The 18624-nt window shown below is 42.5% G+C and overlaps 2 protein-coding genes across 2 annotated transcripts; one reads left to right on the top strand and one right to left on the bottom strand.

Moving 5' to 3' along the window:
• Positions 1-7252: 7252 nt before the first annotated feature.
• On the top strand, positions 7253-10439 carry RPL7L1 (ribosomal protein L7 like 1). Its single transcript, XM_042872049.1, has 7 exons — positions 7253-7309; positions 7446-7554; positions 8713-8876; positions 9041-9178; positions 9426-9535; positions 9763-9975; positions 10211-10439. The coding sequence occupies exons 1-6, from the start codon at positions 7296-7298 to the stop codon at positions 9969-9971; spliced, it is 744 nt and encodes a 247-aa protein (XP_042727983.1). The 5' UTR covers positions 7253-7295; the 3' UTR covers positions 9972-9975; positions 10211-10439.
• Positions 10440-11764: 1325 nt separating this feature from the next.
• MAD2L1 (mitotic arrest deficient 2 like 1) lies at positions 11765-14243 on the bottom strand. The gene is made up of 5 exons (XM_042872050.1): positions 14139-14243; positions 13833-13979; positions 13637-13757; positions 12728-12831; positions 11765-12150 (listed from the first exon to the last, which is right to left on the bottom strand). The coding sequence occupies exons 1-5, from the start codon at positions 14212-14214 to the stop codon at positions 11978-11980; spliced, it is 621 nt and encodes a 206-aa protein (XP_042727984.1). The 5' UTR covers positions 14215-14243; the 3' UTR covers positions 11765-11977.
• Between the last annotated feature and the right edge of the window lie 4381 nt (positions 14244-18624).

Raw genomic sequence — 18624 nt, 5'->3', positions numbered from 1 at the left:
GGCCTGTGGAGACCATGTATAGCAATGCCTCTTTTTACCATCCCCCATCACCCCCCCAAAAAAAAATTAAATTTTTAGTAACAGTGCCCTCTGTTACGATCAGAGAAGATGGAAAAATAAACCACTGTAATCACTGTTTATTTTAACTGAAAAACATTAATTTTTCTATTTCAGGATCATTAATCAAGCCTTAACAAGCACTTTAAAGTAAAATTAATTTACATTTAATTTCTTGTAAGTGTACTGCTTTGGAAGCCTGCAAACAGGTACCACCACTTTCAGAAAATGTCAAAACTTGATGATAGATTAAAGTCTGATTTGGTATTCATAACATAGAAACTCCTAAAACTCCAGGTGTAATTTCCCAGGACAATGACTGAGAACAGTATGAGTGGTTTATTAGCAGTCTGCTTTTCTTCTAGTGAAGTATTCACAATAGTTACTGTAAAATCAAGATTTCTTAGAATATTTTCCACTAATGCTTGTAAATGAATTGCACTAAAGAAAGAGAAGAAATCGCATCAGCAGCTGTTAGTCAGCTAGAGGATGGGGGGAGTGTTAGAGGACTTGGTCTTGGGTTAATTAATGGGAGAATCCCCACATTAGCAGCTGATAACAGCCAGGTCATTGCTCACACAGAAGGCAGCATGAAGGCAATGAGGCCACGAAGGAATGAGCAGACTGAGCAGTGACCTCATGTTCAGACCCATCAAGTGTGCATACCTCCCAAGAGATGTGGAGTTCCTGTCTCCCACAGTCAGCTTTGGCCCAGCCCAGCAGATATCCCAGAGAGGGAGAGGTCTGGAGTCATCTGCAGGTCCATGGAAAGTAGTGGGATTTCTTGCAGAAACAGATGTCTGCAATGGGGAAGGCAACAGCATGTGGCTCTCACAGTCGATGGAGAGTAATTTTATGTTTGTGCTTATTTTAATGGATTTGTAAGATGCATGCTGCACAGTATTTGGAAAGTAGTGTTTTAAATAATACTGAGTTCTGTCTGATCCTATTTCCTTCGAATTCAGTGAAAACTTGGCAATAACGCTAAATGTAAATATTGATCCTCTTTGCATTAAATGTGTTCTCACATGTCAGAAGGCCACATCTGGAGTGAAATTCTGAAAACCCTTCTGACTGCACCTTGCTTATGCCCAACAGGCTTCCCGTGGATGCAGATGCACTAAGCTCTGTTACATGTGGGAGTTATCCAGAAAGTGTCTACCTTGTGGATGGGATGTACACAAACATCAGTACTTTTCCCCGGTGTTATCTGCAATTCAATATGCTGCTGCAGGCGAAGTTTTGCAACAAAGATCATGAAATAGAATTTTGAGGAGCTGCTTGGGAAGTTTTTAGAAAGCCGAATGAAGTAAATCCCTTTAAGTGAAAAGATGAAGGCAGAAATATGAAATGTCAAACATTTCCTTTCGACACATGCAAAAAGCAGAAACACTGGATTCTCTTTTCCTGAAAAAATGCTCGTATTTTTTCATTAAAAAGTCATTTTTTATTTTCAAAATGTTGAATACAAAATGAGTAATCATCTGAGTTAAGTTTGAAGAGAGCAGGACAAAAGAAAAACTGGAAGAAATAAGAAGTTTTTAATTTTTATATATTTTTTTCTCTTAAATGTGACAGATCAACCCTACAGAATTGTTTTTCCACACTTATCTTTTGTTTCTTCCAGAGACACACAAAGCCAAAACCTTATCTTGTAGCTCTTTTAATTGGACATATTAGGCAGTAATCAGCTGCCCAGCAGTCACTGCTGTTTGTCCCATGAACATCTCTCATACCCAGGTTACTCCCTGTGAGGATTATTTGCAGGGTTTCTGACAAAAATGCTGTAGTTAAGGAATCCTGTTATTACAAGAATAAAAATATGCATGTATCTACAACTTTCGCAGAAATATTTTTATTAAATATTAGTCTATCTCCATATGATTATTATTTTCATGAAATAAAATCCAGGACCACCCAGCTTTTTTTCTCTTTAACATTGGTTTGAGTGTGTGTATACAGCAGTTCCTGGGCCTCTTTCCAAATCATATAAACTTTTTCCTTAAAAGATCTGAAAATGGCATAATTTAAGATCACAAGGTATTTCCCCCATTAAAATGTTCCCAAGATTAGATCACAGTCTGGCAAAATAAACAGAATCTAATGTGTTGGCTCTTTTCATGAGGAATTCATTGCAGGCAGATTTCAGAGGGGGACACGGTTCACTGGCGAGAGTGACAAACTTCAAGCACGGTTCTGAGACTGCACACAATGTCAGCAGAGATTCGGTGGATTTGAACTGAATTTAATGGAGTTTCATGCTCTCCTGTTAATGTGAGAAGATAAAATAAGGCAGAAAGCTTTGTGAAAGAGATACTTATGACATCCCCCTTGCTCCTGCCTCTTGGAATCCATGCCCATGCAGTTACTCCTGGTTTGCCCCTGAGGAGGCACTGCCCCTACTCTTACCTTGCACCACAGATTTCATCATAAGAGCTGTGAATGTGTGTGCACTAAAGTGAGTCAGTTTTTTATATGCTTCTGTGTCAAGGTTCAATGGCTTAGATACAGTTATGTAACAGTGCCAATGAAACATATTACTATTAACTAAATGATAGTAATCTTTATTTTGTGACAGTTGATATAACTATTAACTATCCACTCACAGAAATATTCAGAAAAGCTGTAACACAAGAGCCAGTGTCTAAACAGACACATGGTAAGTATAGGGTGGGAAATTCTGATCTCAGTAGGCATGTAGTAACAATTTCTTTTGGGGACATAAACTGCTGTCTAGGATAAAACATGTAGAAATTTAGAGTCTATGACTGCCATCTCTCATACCTGAAGAGATAGTCCGGCAATGCAGATAACTAGAATTTGGTGCAATGTGTTCCCTCCATGAATGCATACAGCTCACCATCAGTGCATCCCAAAACAATGGCCTGTTCCCCAAATAGCAAACAATCGAAGTTAGCAAAGAGAAGCACTCAGATCCCAAAAGCTACATCTTTATCATGAAGATTTAAGCCATGGCTTAAGTCCACTTAATTTATTCCTCCTGTGCTGAGAAAATAGCTTTAAGTGTTTAATTCAAATGTGAGTTGTGGTCACTTAAAAGAGGACTGTACTTCACAGAATCACAGAATCACAGAATTGTAGGGGTTGGAAGGGACCTCCAGAGATCATCGAGTCCAACCCCCCTGCCAAAGCAGGTTCCCTACAGTAGGTAGCACAGGTAGGCATCCAGGCAGGTCTTGAACATCTCCAGAGAAGGAGACTCCACCACCTCCCTGGGCAGCCTGTTCCAGTGCTCCGTCACCTCACTGTAAAGAAGTTCTTGCACAACAACAAAACAAAATAACAGCATTCTGTACTTGCAAAACAACAAAACAAAATAACAGCATTTACTTTTTTGAAAGTGGAACCCAGCTGACCTCAGTTTGCTGCTTTTGTATTTTCTAATGTCTTTACGTTTGTGTCTGTGAATAAAGTAACAAAGTATGTGACACAAAATGCCAGCCTGAAGTATGATAATAAAATGAGAGCTGAAAATAAAATGAGATGGCAAACCATCTAGAGGGAGAGAACAAGATCATGTCAAGAATTCGGGGACAAAAGAGAGTTCTGTCTATGTTTGCTTTCATTTACTCTAATGAAGTCTCAAGCACAATGAAGGGACCTGCTCTTGGGGAGCCCTGCAACAGCTGTGAAAATTGTAAAGGCACTGGGAAGAGTTTCAAGGTAAGATATGCGGAAAGAGCAGAAAATGCGAGCATGCTGCAGCAGCAGGCATGCCAATATTGACAGGTGTGATTACAGAAGAGCCACTTCATCATCATTCTTGGCTTTATCTATAAAGACAAGCAGCTTGTACAAAGCAAGACCTAGCTTTCTGAGTAAGGCTCTTTTTTAAAATTCTTGCCTTCCAGGGCAGAGAAACAACCTTCTCCTATTGTAAAGATATCTTCCTCCTTTTGATTTGGATTTCTCCATTCAACTTCTCAGTCTCCTCAAAACAGCATAACAGATCTGCTGAAGCTGGCAACATATCAAAAGGTAACATAATATATAATAGGTAATATATAACGTATAATATATAATATATAACATACAGTGTATAATATATTGCATATAGTATGTATACTATATATAAATATATATACATATAGTATGCAAAACCTATGTATATTATATATAGCATATAATTCATATATTGCATGTATTGTGAGGATTTGTTTATATTTTGAAGTGCAAAAAGCATGTTGCACAGTGTATGGGAACTGCTGAGTCACGGCCTGAACCTCTGATTAATCACCTGAGGTGAGCCTTGAGTCAGCCAGAGGAGCACAGGTGAAGGCAATTCACCTGTGCTGCCGGAAGGGGTGGAGCCAGGCTCCACCCCTCCTGGACCTATTTAAGAGCTGGCTACCAGAGGGGAAGGATCTCTTCTGGAGATCCTCCTCTTTTGGTATCTTCTAGTGAGCTCAACCCAAGGGTAAGCTCTTCTACTTATTCTCTTTTGCGATCCTTGTTCGCTTTTGCCTTACTCTTTTGATTATATTGCAATTGTAACATCTTGGTCATACACACAGAAAAAGAGGATGTTTTCTATTCTGCTGATGAAAAAGAGGACATTTTTGTGGCATGCTGTATGGATTATTTATTTCTAATATGATACATTCAATTTTGGTCCTTAAAAGTAACATCTTCCTTCCCCACCCACCTTCCCCAGCCCAGCAGGTCTTTTTGAATTACCTAAATACCTTGTTTCCAAAAATACTTTCCTTTGGTGAGCTCTGAGCCTTATCTAAGGTGCACTGAAGAAGAACGGAGAAAATGCACTCATCATGGATATTGATGGGAAGCCAGCAGCTGATTTATGAAGTCGCTGAATAGCAGTGACTGAAGTGGCATGTCTAGATACCCGGGTTTTTTCTCTAGCTTTTAAAAAATGATTTTACCTATCATTCTGAATTGCCCACAAACTAGGAGAAATCTTTTAATCCATCACTGACTGACGGTGTCTATTATAAACATGCTGTCTTGGATTTATCTGTAACAGTTAATGGAAATCTTGGGAAATGTAAGTCCTTGTTAAGAAAAAAGGGTAGAATAGGAATTAGGGTGCTGGAGGTTAGTTTACAATAGCTTGCCATATAGGAATGTGAGAATATTTTTCCTGAATATAAAGACATTTGAAAAGTAACTCATTAATATACTACAGATATTAGTTAATGTTTAATAAGTCAGCTGAGGTGTGCTGCTATGCTGCGTGACATTTCATAGCAACAGCTCTTGAAATATTTACTTATTTATTGTTGCCCTTTCATTAATAATGAAATACCCGAGATCCCATCTGCATTTCCCTTGTTAAAGAAAACATACTTGTGTGTAGATTTAAATTGGATGCATTTCCCTTTGTGAGCTAACAGAGATATTACTTTATCTATTTTGATACAGAGCAGCTTACCCTCATGGCAGAGTGAAGATTATGATTTGCCTTTATGTTTCTTTAATGAAGATTTCACATGATCTATTTCATATGCTCCTTACTTTCTCTTTCATAATCCCAAAGAATGCATCAAAGGATAGCTGATAGGAAGCTGGCCTTGCTCTCCAAGAGATGTGCTCTTTGCATAGCATGTGCCTGAGCCCATGCAGGAATGTGGCCTCCCACTTCTAATTATGGGTATTCAGGTACAAAGCGTCAAAATATGAGTGGCCTAATTTAATATTGAAAAGGTTTGCAGTGTCTTTGAGGTGAAGCTGTTAAACATTGACATCTCAGAGCTTTTTAGTGCAAGGCTCTGAATCTCAGCTGTGTAGCTGACAAGTTAAAAGCACATCAGTTGGTGTAAATCAAATGAATACAGATGCAATGAAAATAACATATCCAGCGCGTAGCACACATCCCAATTCTGTCCTCCCTGTCAAAGAGGAGGCGGCAGAACACCAGTGCTGCCCCACCAGATGCAGCATCTTCCTACTGTGAGGCGAGGGCACCATCTACGGGTGATACCGTTGTCCAGCCTGTCTGGGCCTCCTTACTCATCTTCACTTCTTTTTATAGCATATGTTAGGAATATTACCCAGGAAGCATTGTGTGACAATGAATGCATCAGCAGTATATTTCCTCTGGATAAGTTTTCCCTATGTTTGAGCAAACAGCTCCTTCAAAGCTTTGGCTCCATGATCAACATAAGGTCACCTTACCTAGAACCAGCAGAACACAGTTGCTCTCATCTGACATGTGCAGGGCACAGGGGGTATCTGTACTCACACTGTCCCAGCCCGGCAGGAGCGGTCCTTGCTTGCTGGCTCCAGCTGGGACAGGCATTCTCACTGGTGCTGGAAATTAACTGTTGACACTGAAATCAAAATCAAACGAGCTTTTGCCCTTCTGCTCCACAGGAGGTTTCTGGCCTCCCTAAGCTCACCTTGGAGAAGGAAGATTGGGTGTCAGGGGGAAGTTCTTAAGAGAGTGGTGAGGTGCTGGAAGGGCTGCCCAGAGAGGCTACGGATGCTCCGTTCAAGGCCAGGTTGGAGGGGGCCCTGGGCAGCCTGGTCTCGTATTAAATGTGGAGGGAATGTGTCAGGGAAGTTGAAGATTCATGATCCTGAAGGTCCCTTCCAACCCTGGCGATTCTGTGATCAAGATGGGCCTCTCCAAGATGATGCTAGGCCTACTGTCTTCAGAAATACTATTTTGGGTCAAGTTACATTGAGGTTATGCAGAAACTCATACAACTGACCCATTCAGTAGCAGTGGAGAACAGTGGAGGTGTCCACAGACCTGGTACAAGTTACTCTTGTAATCTCTTGTACAGCATTTACATGAAGAATCAGCATAAGCAGCGTCAGTGTGAAGGTGTAAGAGGCAGAGCCATCTCCCAGAAGAATAGCTCATGTTTTCACGCCTTGTCCCACCTTTGCAACCTCAGTGGTGTGTGTACATATCTGTGTATGTATACAGATATTCCCAGGTGGTCCTTGTGACCCTCGAGCTGAGGCTGCGTTTAATTCAAGACAGTCACTGCCGGAGGTTGCCGTTCTGAGCTTAACGTTATTGTACCGTTTGTTAGAAGCTCGCACCCCGCCCGTACCCGCCATTGCGCACACAGCCCCGAGACCCGGTTCTTCCCTGCCCCAGTACGCCCTTGCTCTTCTGGTCCATTCCTAGGGAGGGCGAGAGGCGGGACGAGCCGGTTAGAGCGGCGCATGCGCCCCCCGCCATCTCCCCTCTTCGCATTGCGGAGCGCGTGCGCGGCAGCGCCTCCGGTGGCGGCGGCGGCAAGATGGCGGAGCCCGAGTAAGTGGCGAGCTGCTGGGAGCGCGGATCTGCCGCCATCGGCCGGAGTGGGCGGCTGTGGGACCGGGCAGGGCGGCGGGGGGAGCGGCGGTGGGCGTGACGGGCGCTGAGCGTGACCGGCTTCTCTCACCCGCAGGCAGAAGCGGCGGATTCCGTTGGTGCCGGAGAACTTGCTGAAGAGGAGGAAGGCCTACCAGGCCATCAAGGCCACCCAGGCCAAGCAGGCGCTGCTCAACAAGCGCAAGGTGCGGGCCGCGGGGCCGGGAGGCGGCACTTTAAGTTAACAGCCAGAGACCTGCGCTATTCTGACAGCCGGCAACGGGGGCCTATCTCGGAAATGGCGTAGGGCTTGCTGAGGGAATCTGTTCCTGTAGTGTTCGTGGGGCCACGTTGAAACCTCTTCCATTCTTTGTTGGATACCATGGGTGTGTTTGTAAGCGTGCGGATGGCTGCAGTGTTCTCCAGGTAGAAGGGGAAGCTTGAGAAATAATGCCCGGCAGTCACTTAAGGTTCTCCTTAGTAAAAATGACCTTAACTATGGGAGTTCATCAAGTCTCTGCCTGCTTGGAAAATGCAACCTAATTCCACAGATGGTTTCCGTCATGAAAGAGAACTGAAGATGTATAATGTATTTAGTTTAAAAGTGGCTGACTGCAGTAGCTAGTAATGTGTCTGAAGTGGTACTGGGTAGCTGCTGTGTACCATCTCAGCTGAGAAAGCACTGTGAAATAGATGGGTGTGCTTAATCCTGAACTGAGAACAAGCATGTGAACTTTTGAATTGGAAAGAAAAAGAAAGCTTTCACTTTTCCCATAATTCTGTAAAAAAATTTTTCAAATGAACTGGGTGGTTCTGTATTTAAAATAGTAATAGCAATGGATGCATCTTTCTCCTTTTTTTTTTCTTTTTTTTTTTTTTTCATGTGTATTTTTATGAAAAAGGAAATAAAACCAAGTTATTTTCTCTTAGGCGGTTATTTTCAGTTATAGTGGATTATTGGTGTCCCTATTTTATAATACATCTATTATTATCTATTTTATAATACATGTTGCTTCTGGCTTTCCCTGAGCTGACCAAGCCATGTGTGAGTGGCTGTGTTAGTTTGATTTCTCCTGTGCCTGGAATCATCTTGGGTCTTGCTCTGTGTCTTTCCTAACATATCTCCTTCCGTGGAAAACCTCCTGTTCTCTGTTTGGAAGTCACAGCTCACTGCTTAAAGTCTGCGACTTTGTGTGTTGTCCCTGAGCTCTGTCTCTTCCAGGCTTGGATTTTCAAATGTATTTTATTGCCGTCTCCAAAGATAACAGCATAGCGCGTGAAGTTCTGAATTTCACCTGACCTTTGAGATGCCCACTTCTGAGGTTGTTGAGGAGGTTGATCGTTCCTTATCCTTTTGTCTTTAGCTCCAGAAGGGGAAACAAATCCAGTTTAAACGCCTTGAGACTTTTGTTCGAGATTCATGGCGCAAACGCCGAGATGACGTCCGGCTGAGGCGCATGGAGCAGCGACCTGGGCAGGTGGCTGTACCTAAGGAGCACAGACTGGCCTTTGTTGTACGGATTACAGAGTAAGAGAGCTTGTTACTTCTTATTATTGCTATTGTCTGTAAATGTCACACACCTTCTAAGCAAAGGAAGTGTGATGTAGCCACCTGTGTCTTTGCAGGTAAGCTGAGGACATTTGGTAGTGTTTAAGAAACGTGGTTACTAATAGAATGTTTTTTTGTTTAAGGATTAAAGGAGTGAGTTTGAGGGTAAGAAGAGTGATTGAGTTGCTGCGGCTAAGAAAAATTTTCAGTGGAACATTCGTTAAACTGTCTCCATTATCGCTGAAGATGCTGCGGATTGTAGAACCTTATGTGGCTTGGGGGTAAGTACTGCATGAGTCTCTTGGTTTTGTAGAAAGGTATCGTGGCTTTCTGATTTGTAGCTAGCTTCTCCAGTAAGTGGTCAAAAATTCACTGACTTCACATCTAAAACTTGTTATTGTTCATTTTCATCACTCTAAAGCTACCTTGGTTATGTACCTTTCCAACTTTAATGCAAAGCAGCAGAGAAGAACTCCCCACTGCATCATGTCCCTCCACTATGCAGTCTGATTTCTTGTTTTTGTGCAGGTATCCTAACCTGAAGTCTGTGCGAGAGCTCATCCTGAAACGGGGCCAAGGAAAGGTTAACAAGAAGAGGGTACCTCTGACGAATAATATGTTGATAGAGGAACATTTAGGTGAGGAATAAGATAAGAAAATGAAGGGAATTCGCAATTAAGGGAGGTGCTGAGTTTGCAATCTGACCTTAGAGAGAAGGGAGGGAGAAAAATTGTGCAAGACTAGTATATGGAGGATGGGTGGTTATTGGATAGCGTGAAGGAATCTCCTGTATGGGTGGTGGATGTGTGTGTGCTGTGTGTCGCGCATCTTGTTCATTTTACTTTGTGGTTATTTTTTCCTGCAGGCAACTTTGGTATTATTTGCCTGGAAGACCTTATTCATGAAATCTACTCAGTTGGGAAGTATTTCAGAAATGTCACGGACTTCTTGTGGCCGTTCCAGCTGTCAGTGGCCCGCCATGCTGCACATAATAAAGTGGGTTTCCTCAAGGAGATGGGTAAGCCTGGCTGCAGAGGTGAAGGAATCAACCAGCTTATACGTCAGCTGAACTAGACAGGTGAGGAATGTAACTGCTAAGTCCTTATTGTTTATCTGGCTTCCTAAGAATAACTGTACTGCCATCAAAGATGACTTTACAATACAACAGTGACCCTCACAGTCACAGAGAAAACTAGAGAAGATCATGGGTTGCATTAGCTATCAGTCCTAGTGGACTATTCCATAAAGGCTTGATTGCTGGGAAATTGTGTTCAATGACTGGTGATTTTTTTTTTTTTTTTTTCTTTTCGCAGACTACAGAACAGAAAAGGAAAACACTGTGATTTATAACCGGCTCTTTCACATGTAATTTTCATCGACCTGGGCTCTCTACAGTGATATACTACATCTCTTGACTGTTGCTACCTTCACCAACAAAATCCAGGTGACAAAAGCTGCACTCCAGGCTGGTCCTTGAGAAAGAAATTGTATTTGGTGCAAAAAAAAGAAATGACTTGAACTTTCTGGAGCAATCTAACTTTTTTAAAGTGTTGCAATTTTTTTTACTTCGTCTTCAATACTTTTTACTGTTGGCGCTGTACCAGTCAGCTCTTTATTTCACCTTTGGTATAAAGCATGCATTGTCATTTCCTGATTTGAATTTGTTGCAAGGGAACAGCAACCATTGGTTTGATCCAGTCCTCCCCAAGGGAAGTGCTTGAAATTGCACTTGCTGTTGAATTGCACCTACTTTTGGTGTAAATGGGCAGTGCAATCAGCTGCTTAAGAACATCTCTGACAGGCAGAGGAAAGCACTAGGCTTATTCTTCTGTTACTGCAGCTAGATTATATTTATTTGTGATTTGTCTTACTGATTTACACAATGCCTTCTAACTGTACTAAAGTGAGACTGCTGTGGGGATGAATATTTCTTGATAGGAAAACCCATTATTCACACTTTACAGCAGTATTACAATAAACTCTTTTGAAATGGTAGTATTGTACCACTCACGATTTGACTGATATGTAAGTGCTTAAGTACTAACTCGGATGTGACTATGGGGAGTGCTGAAAGCAGTGTATGGAATTGAATTTTTTTCTTTTATGGAGCTTCTTCAACTGGGCTATTGTCTGATACTAATTTAGAAGGCAACGCTGTGCTTAATCATTAATCATTATGAGGAGTTGGGGCTCTTCATCCTGGAGAAAAGCAGGCTCCAGGAGGGACCTGATAGCAGCCTTCCAGTACCTGAAGGGGGGCTGCAGGAAAGATGAGGAGTTACTTTTTTTAAGGGCATGTAGTGACAGGATAAGAGGAAATGGCTTTAAACTGGAAGGGGGTAGTATTAAACTAGATATTGGGAAGAAATTTTTCACTTCAAGGGTGGTGAGACACTGGAACAGGTTGCCCAGTGAGGTTGTGAATCCCCCTTCCTGGAAGAGAGCCAGGCCAGCCTGAATGGGACTTTGAGCAACCTGCTCTAGAGGGAGGTATGTCTGCCTGTAGCAGGGGGTTGGAACTAGGTGATCTTATAGGACCCTTCCAGCCCAAACCAGTCTGTGAATGATAAAGTCATCACTAATCATTGAGTCTCCCACAAACAGTATTAGGCACAAGCAGGGACAAACTACAGTTAATGAATATAGTTTCATGGATTTCATATTGACTAAAGCATTTGATTTGTGACTGAGGAAACAGATAAGGTAATTACTGGGATCTGAGCTTCATTTCTGTTTTTGGAAGCAGGTATACCTTTTATAACTGCTGAAAGAGTACTTATGGCAGTAGCCTGAACTGCTGGTATACAGAGTTCTAAAATCTAAAATACAATTTCCCACATTCTCTGACTGGGAGAACACTATACAGTTTCAAGTTTTATTCCATAAAATAAGAATACAGACATAGAAAACGCTGGGCAGGTGCTGAAGAAGGACAAGACATGCACTGATGCAGGACAGCATATCCACATTATCAGGCACATGCTGTACCATACTTCAGCAAGAGCAATTGTGTGTTCACAACATAGCTGCACTATGAACAGAAACTATACAAGAGGGCAGGATATGTACAAGAAGCCGTTTTAGGGAAAAGAATCCTTTTTGTAAGCCACCATACTGTTTACTTTGTGGATCGTGGTAGTGAAGGAACGAAGGCGAACCTCTTCTGAATTGGCAATGAATTGTGGTCCTGACTCTTCCCACTTTTCTGGCACTACCAAGTCTTTATCTGTGTAAATCAGCAAGTCGAAGGCACCTGTAAGCAAGTGGGAAAAAGTTAGCAGTACACCTACATGAGTGATACTATGATTGAAGATAAAATGCATGGAGACATGCACCAAGGTTATCAGAAGTTACACTGATAATAGCTAAAGAAATGGCAGTTAAAGAATGAAAACAAGTACAAGTTAACATTCCTGTAGTCACAATATTTATGAAAACTGTAGTTCCTCAAACACGCTAAGTTTCATCAAGCTAGGTAACTCACCTTGAATTGCACCTTTTGGGGAAAAAACAGGTATTTTGGGGGGATATCACCACTAGTACCTTCAAATGCTTGAATGAGAGCTACAGCACAGTGTTTATGTTAGCACTTCTTTTCAGTTTGTTGTACAGGAATCAATTCGGAATGATCCTTAGAATACTTTATCTGATGCTGTTTCTGTACATGGCTGAGACTGTCTTGGTCTAACTAAACATGAAACACTCAGAAATGCAATACATGACAAGTAATAACAAAAACACACAATAGTGGAAAAGACTTTTTACAATAGAATGCTAGTTCAGGCTTTCTGAAAGGTGTGATTTCTTTCACAGAAATTATGAGTACTCACAGGCAGTTTCCAGGAGAGGCAGAAAAGTTACTGTGGCAGTGATTTGTCTGATAACTGATCGAATTTCATCCTGAATGGCTTTCTGAGATTTTTCTCGGGGTGCACTGGAAAAAATGGGAAAACTGTTAAAACAACTTATACCTACTGTGTGACAGCTTTCTTTAAACACTGTTCTGCTGCACTTCTGTGGGGTCTGTTTGCTGTATGGTGATACAGAATAGAGGCATTCTTTTAAGCCTTAGATAAATGGGCTTAGAAAACTGTCAGTTTCACTTGTTGTTTGTGAAATCTCACAGTGTTTTTAAGAACATATTCTTTGTCTGGAATGGATGAGAGTTTTGGCAGAAGAGCAGTAATACAGGACTTTGTTTAGTTGCAGATTACAAAACATTTTAATAATTGGATCACGGAATCATTTGAAGTGGAAGGGACCTTTAAAGGTTATGTAGTCCAGCTCTCCAGCAATAAACAGAGACACCTACAGCTCCTTAAGGTTGCTCAGAGCCCTGCTCAGCCTGACCTTGAGTGGCTCCAAGGATAGGGCATCCACAACCTCTCTGGACATCCTGTGTCACTGCCTTGCCAATCTTATTTAAAAAAAAAAAAAAAAAAGTACTTCTCCCAGATTGTACTGATACCAGGGTTTGCTCTGACCCAAGTACAGGGCCTTGCTCTGATGAATCTATGAATCTTGGGTTCACCTGGGCCCAATGCTCAGCCTGTTTAGGTCCCCCTGGATAGCATCCTGTCCCTTGGGCACACCAATGGCACCTTCAGCTTTGTTTGGTAAAGTCTGACAGCTTTTAGTGAGAAAGAGCAGCCTTAGCTGCAGTGAGGTAACAGAGCAGCGCTACCACATGTGGTCTTTCCTTTGTAGGGAGAAGCAGGCTCAGTAATGCTGTCACTCACCTCTCACCCTTGGCGTTCTTGTCACATTCAATGTCGAACTGCCACCGCTCCAGCACCTCGTTGTTCTCTATGCTGGAGATGACCACCACCAGGCGTTGCACGGTGCACTTGTAGAGCCACTCTGGAAGAGGCCACAGCATTTACTACAGGCCGTGAGAGAAGGGGGGGGGAGGAGGGATACGGAAAGGAGGAACACCTTTCATCTGTTCCACCACGTTGTTGAGGTAGTTCTTCAGCTCGGGGTCGGTGGTGACGAGCAGGGTAAGCCCGTACTTCTGGACGCGGGTGAAGGTCTCGGGGGGGTAGATGCCCCGCTGGTACAGGATGCTGTTGATGCCATAGGCTGCGCGCACAAAGCGGGGAGGCGTGCGTGAGGGGGGGGCCGCCCCTCCCGCCCCACCGACGGCCATGTCGGCCGCAGGAGAGGAGCCAGCGGCCCGTCTGCCCTCTTCTCCCCCCGCCCCCGTCTCCCCGCGCCCCTAGACAGCCCGCAGACCCTTACAGAAGAACTCGGCGACGATCTCGGCGCTGCCCCGCAGGGTGATGCCCTGCTGCTCGCGGCTGACCTGCGCGGCCATAGAGGTGCCCGCCCGCCGCCCGCTTCAAATAGCGCCCCGCCCCTTCCGGCCGTCTCGATGCGCTGCCGCGCAGGCGCACCGCGAGGCCGCGCCTCTGCTCGCTCGCCCGAGCACGCGGGGAGATGAGCTGCCGTGCTGCGCGTGCGCGTGGTGCGGCCGTTACGGCGGGCCGTCAGGTGCCTTTCGGTGCGCGCGAGCTTGTGGAAGCTTTTGCGCTTGGAAAGGGCGTGTTCCTGGTGCGAACAGACCCAAGTACTGCTGTGGGCGATCTCTGGTGGTGCTCAGTCCGAAAGGCGCCCCGCTTAGCTTTTAGAAGTTGGATTGCCGTTAATGCCCACTGTTCTGCTTCAGCCCCGGCCGTCCCCCTGTCCCAGAAGGGTCTCGGAGCCCTCCCTTCCTTACCCCCACTGGGCTTTGCTCGTGCTTTGCATCCTCTGAGGTTCCAGGCGGGCGCGGCGGCTCGCGGTTCGTACAGCTGCCGCCTGCGCTGCGCCGTTGGTGTTAGAGCCGGGTGAAAGGCAAAGCCCACCGCTCACTGAAGTGAAGTTCACCTCCTCTCCGCTCTGGTGGGTTCGTTAAGGGTCTCCCGCTGCAGTTAGCTGATCTCTGTTTCCAAAAATTGGTTCCTCTGTGTTTTGGCAGAGGTGGACGAGGGGGTGTTGTTGATGTGACCGTGCAGATATATTTAATTACTGACTACAAGTTTAATTGCTTCTCTCTTCACTGCCAAAAAACACCCTTTGCATTTTGCAGTTCTGTTCTTTCTGTCTCTGTAGGGAAATACATTTCCCTTTTACACTGTGTCACTCTTTCTCTTCTAATTCCTTATGTTTCCTGTAAATGTAATCTAATGGTAAGACTGCACATTTCCTATTCTTTTGAACTTTGCAGTACAGAGCTCCTGAGGTTTTGCTTTGCCTTTCAGCATATATTTTTTTATGACCATTTCATTAATTTTAAGCAGTTTGATCTTTTTAGTCTATAACACATTTATCTTTCTTAAACTTTACAGTTTCCTTTTTACTGGAAGGTCCTTCACCTTCACTGCTCTTTTTCTTAATCCTCATATAGGCAAGCGCTCCTGTCCTCTGCCAATAACTCCCCTCTATGAAGGCCTAGATATCTGACAATAAGTGTGCTGTTTTTCTTTTTGCATTCTCTAATTATCTTGTCTTTGTTTCTCTGTTACAGATCCTGAGCTCCATGATACCTGTTTTAAACTGTCATCACTTCATTGAGGTCAGTGTCACTCACCTTTTCTGCCAGGTCAAGCCCAAATCCCCCAGCAGGCAGCTAGGGGATGAGTGCAACTCTGTCATGTATCCAGGTCTGTGGTAATCGCTTGACCATGCTGTGCTCTAACGGAGCCACCAAGCTGTGATGGGGACATATGTACTTAAGTCCTTTAGTTGTGTTACTCAACAGGCCTGCTCCATGCGCTGCTGATGCTTGTAGTTCACATTTAGGGCATGTCCAGCTGTGTGACAAGCAGGAGGCTGTGAGGCTCTCATGGAGAGCAACACGGATACTGCTGTGGGTTAGGGAATTTGTGTGTCTGACAGCCTACTTCCTGACCAACTCACGGGGACTCAGGAATGAAGATGACAGAATGAGTTATACATTCTGGCACATCATGAGTTGGCTATCCCCGGTTTAATTATTTCATGCTAAAGCCTTAATTTTCGTAAGGAATGTGAAATCCCAGTTGCATTTAATTTGGTTTTCTTATGATTCTTTAGTCATTGCTCTATTTCTCAGTTACATTTCGAAGTTATGACAGTTTTTTTTTCTTTTTTTTTAATTCTCTTTTTGTGGAAGGAAATGTCCCCTATTTATTTTGGCTTTTCTGCAACATTTAATGATTGCTTCCCCATGGCAATTGTTAATGAACCTGTGACAATCCAGATTATTGCTGCTCCTTCAAGTTTTTTAAGGCAACTCTAGTCACGCTCCTGTAGTCATTCAGCAGAAAGAAGAAATAATCCATGTGTAGAGTTCATTCCCAAGTTTGGGGCTATTTTTTTTTTGTTTGTTTGTTCAGCTTTTTAGCCATCAGGGCGATGTGGACAGGTCTCTCTTGCCAGCATAATAAAACAGTCTGTAAAATAAAAGTCCGGTTTGTTACAAAAGCCCTCTTATCACATCAACAAATTGTCACATCAAGTCTCAGTAAAATCCAGTTCTTCCTGTGCAGAGAAAGGAAATCTTACCCTGGGTAACAGAGCCTTGCTGCTTCTTCTGTTCTGGTAGATCTCAAGCTCTTCTGAGTAATTTCCTTCCGCACTACAGGGGGAGCTTCTCTACTTACTAGCCCTTAGAAAGAGCTGGTACTTTCACCTCTGTCTCTTATTTTCTGTGCATTGTTTTGAGTCTTCTTTGGGGGTTTATAATGCTGCACATCTGAAGTTGTCTGTGCCTTATACTGATGGTGAGTATTGAGCTTGTTCTTGTTCTGCAGGTTAGACTTTTTGTTGCCTTTCTCCCTCTGTCCATCTTCTGGTATTTGTAGATCCCGTGTTGGATGCTGTCTTACCTCCTGGTGGGCTGAAGCCCATCTCAATTGGCTGAACTTCTGTGGTTTCTAGTGAAACTTTTCTATTACAACTGTTTAGTTCTCTGTGCTATGGGAGGGAGTGACGTATGGGTTGTTCTGGGCTAAAGCTTTTCCTGAGCATACTAGCCCAGCCAAATACCATCTCTGTTTTGTTATGCAAGTGTTATTTTCAAAACTTTTAAATTTCAGATCACAGTGTGTGAGCATTTTGCTGTCTTCTGTTGCATCTTCATGGCTTTCAGACAGGATTCCTTTGATTTATTATTGTCTGGAACTAACTTTAGAATTAATGTAAAATATTTTTACATACATACTTTTTAAAATCAGGTTTTCTATTACCAAGATCAGTTTGTTTAATTTTTGTTGCTAGACAAGTTTGTTTTCGGCAGCCTTTGTAGCACTGAACTTGAATAAGGTACCCGTGCTAGCTGTCAATATGACTTCTTAACATGTTGGCCAGTGCTCTTTTTTACAAAGTAAACCATGGGATATTGTTATGGGTAGCCATGCTGCTTTCTTTCATCAACAGCAGGTAAAGTGCAACTGGGAAAGAATGTTTTGAATCTTAAATATTCATTAAAAAGAAATTGTCTTTAAAAACAAGTCAGTGCAGGCTAATTAACTGTATGAAGACTTGTATTATGATGAATAAGCTTCCTCCAAAAGATTCACTTGCGGAACATGGTGTAAAACTCTTTAAAATAACTTGTCTTTTTACCTCTTATCAGTGATTCTGAACTTATTTTGAAATTAAAAATATTTGGATAAGTCCTTATTTGTTGTAGAAAAATGAGACAAAAAAAACCCAGTTTCTTTACTTAAGCCAATGTGAAAATGTCATTTGGCTTGAATGAAGCTATGCCCTGATAGTGAAATAGCTTTTGTGAATTTTGAGAGTTTAAAAAGCTACTACTGTGAAACAACGTTCAGTGATTCTTCTGATAGTTTTATCCCTAAGCTACCAGGAGATGGCACCAAGCACATGAGTTATTTGCATCCTTTCAGTTTAGTCCTGAATTGCAGCAAGTTCATTTTACTGACTACTTGAGTTTAGACGAATTTTAGATGCACTTCTTTGCCAGTTTTTAAAACGTGTTCCAGAATGAAGGAGATAATTGACTTGAAATCAGAAAATAAAGATATTAGTGATAGAAATCAAATTGGTAAGATTTTTTTAAAAAGTGTGTATGCTTATTTTCCAGCCTGCATCCTGAAAGTTGTAGGTTAATTTTCATCCTCTGGCCTAAATATTTTTGATTATAGAGGCTGCTTTTCTAAGATATGTAAAAAGTGCATACATTGAAGTCTTTTTGCCTGTGCATGGGTATTTCCCTTTCTAACATGGTTTACCGTCTGGTGCATCTGGCACATTTAATGCATAGTGAGGGCTTCTTCCACAATGTATCAGGTTTTCTTTTGAACGCCAAGATCTGGGACATATGTGTAGATCACTGACAAGCCTTTGAGAAGCCAGGAGGAACATTAATATATTGTGGGTATAGTTTTAAATGTATGTAAGTATTCTTTATAAACACAAACACTTATATTTTTGATAAGACTTTTTTCATTGACTGTGATGAAAAATCAAGCATATTCATGGCACAGTGAAAGTTTCATCTCACAGTAAGGCATTTTGTGAAGGTGCACCTACATTGGACATATTCTATAGACATATCATCATGTCTATAGAATCGTGCATATTTATTCAGCAGTTAACATGGGGCCTTTATGCATGTCATTTCTTTCTAGTTTAGTTTCTATAATTTATGGAACTTGAACTGTATACATAAGCTGTCACTTTTGTTTACATAATAATTCTTTCAACACTTCTCTGCTTTTGAGCAGATTTCTACCAC

This window comes from Lagopus leucura, unplaced genomic scaffold (genome assembly GCF_019238085.1).
Source record: "Lagopus leucura isolate 7727_CA_CO unplaced genomic scaffold, USGS_WTPT01 Super-Scaffold_100004, whole genome shotgun sequence".
NCBI lineage: Eukaryota > Metazoa > Chordata > Aves > Galliformes > Phasianidae > Lagopus > Lagopus leucura.
The sequence above is the reverse complement of the archived record's forward strand: the minus strand, read 5'-3'. Positions and strand labels throughout refer to the sequence as shown.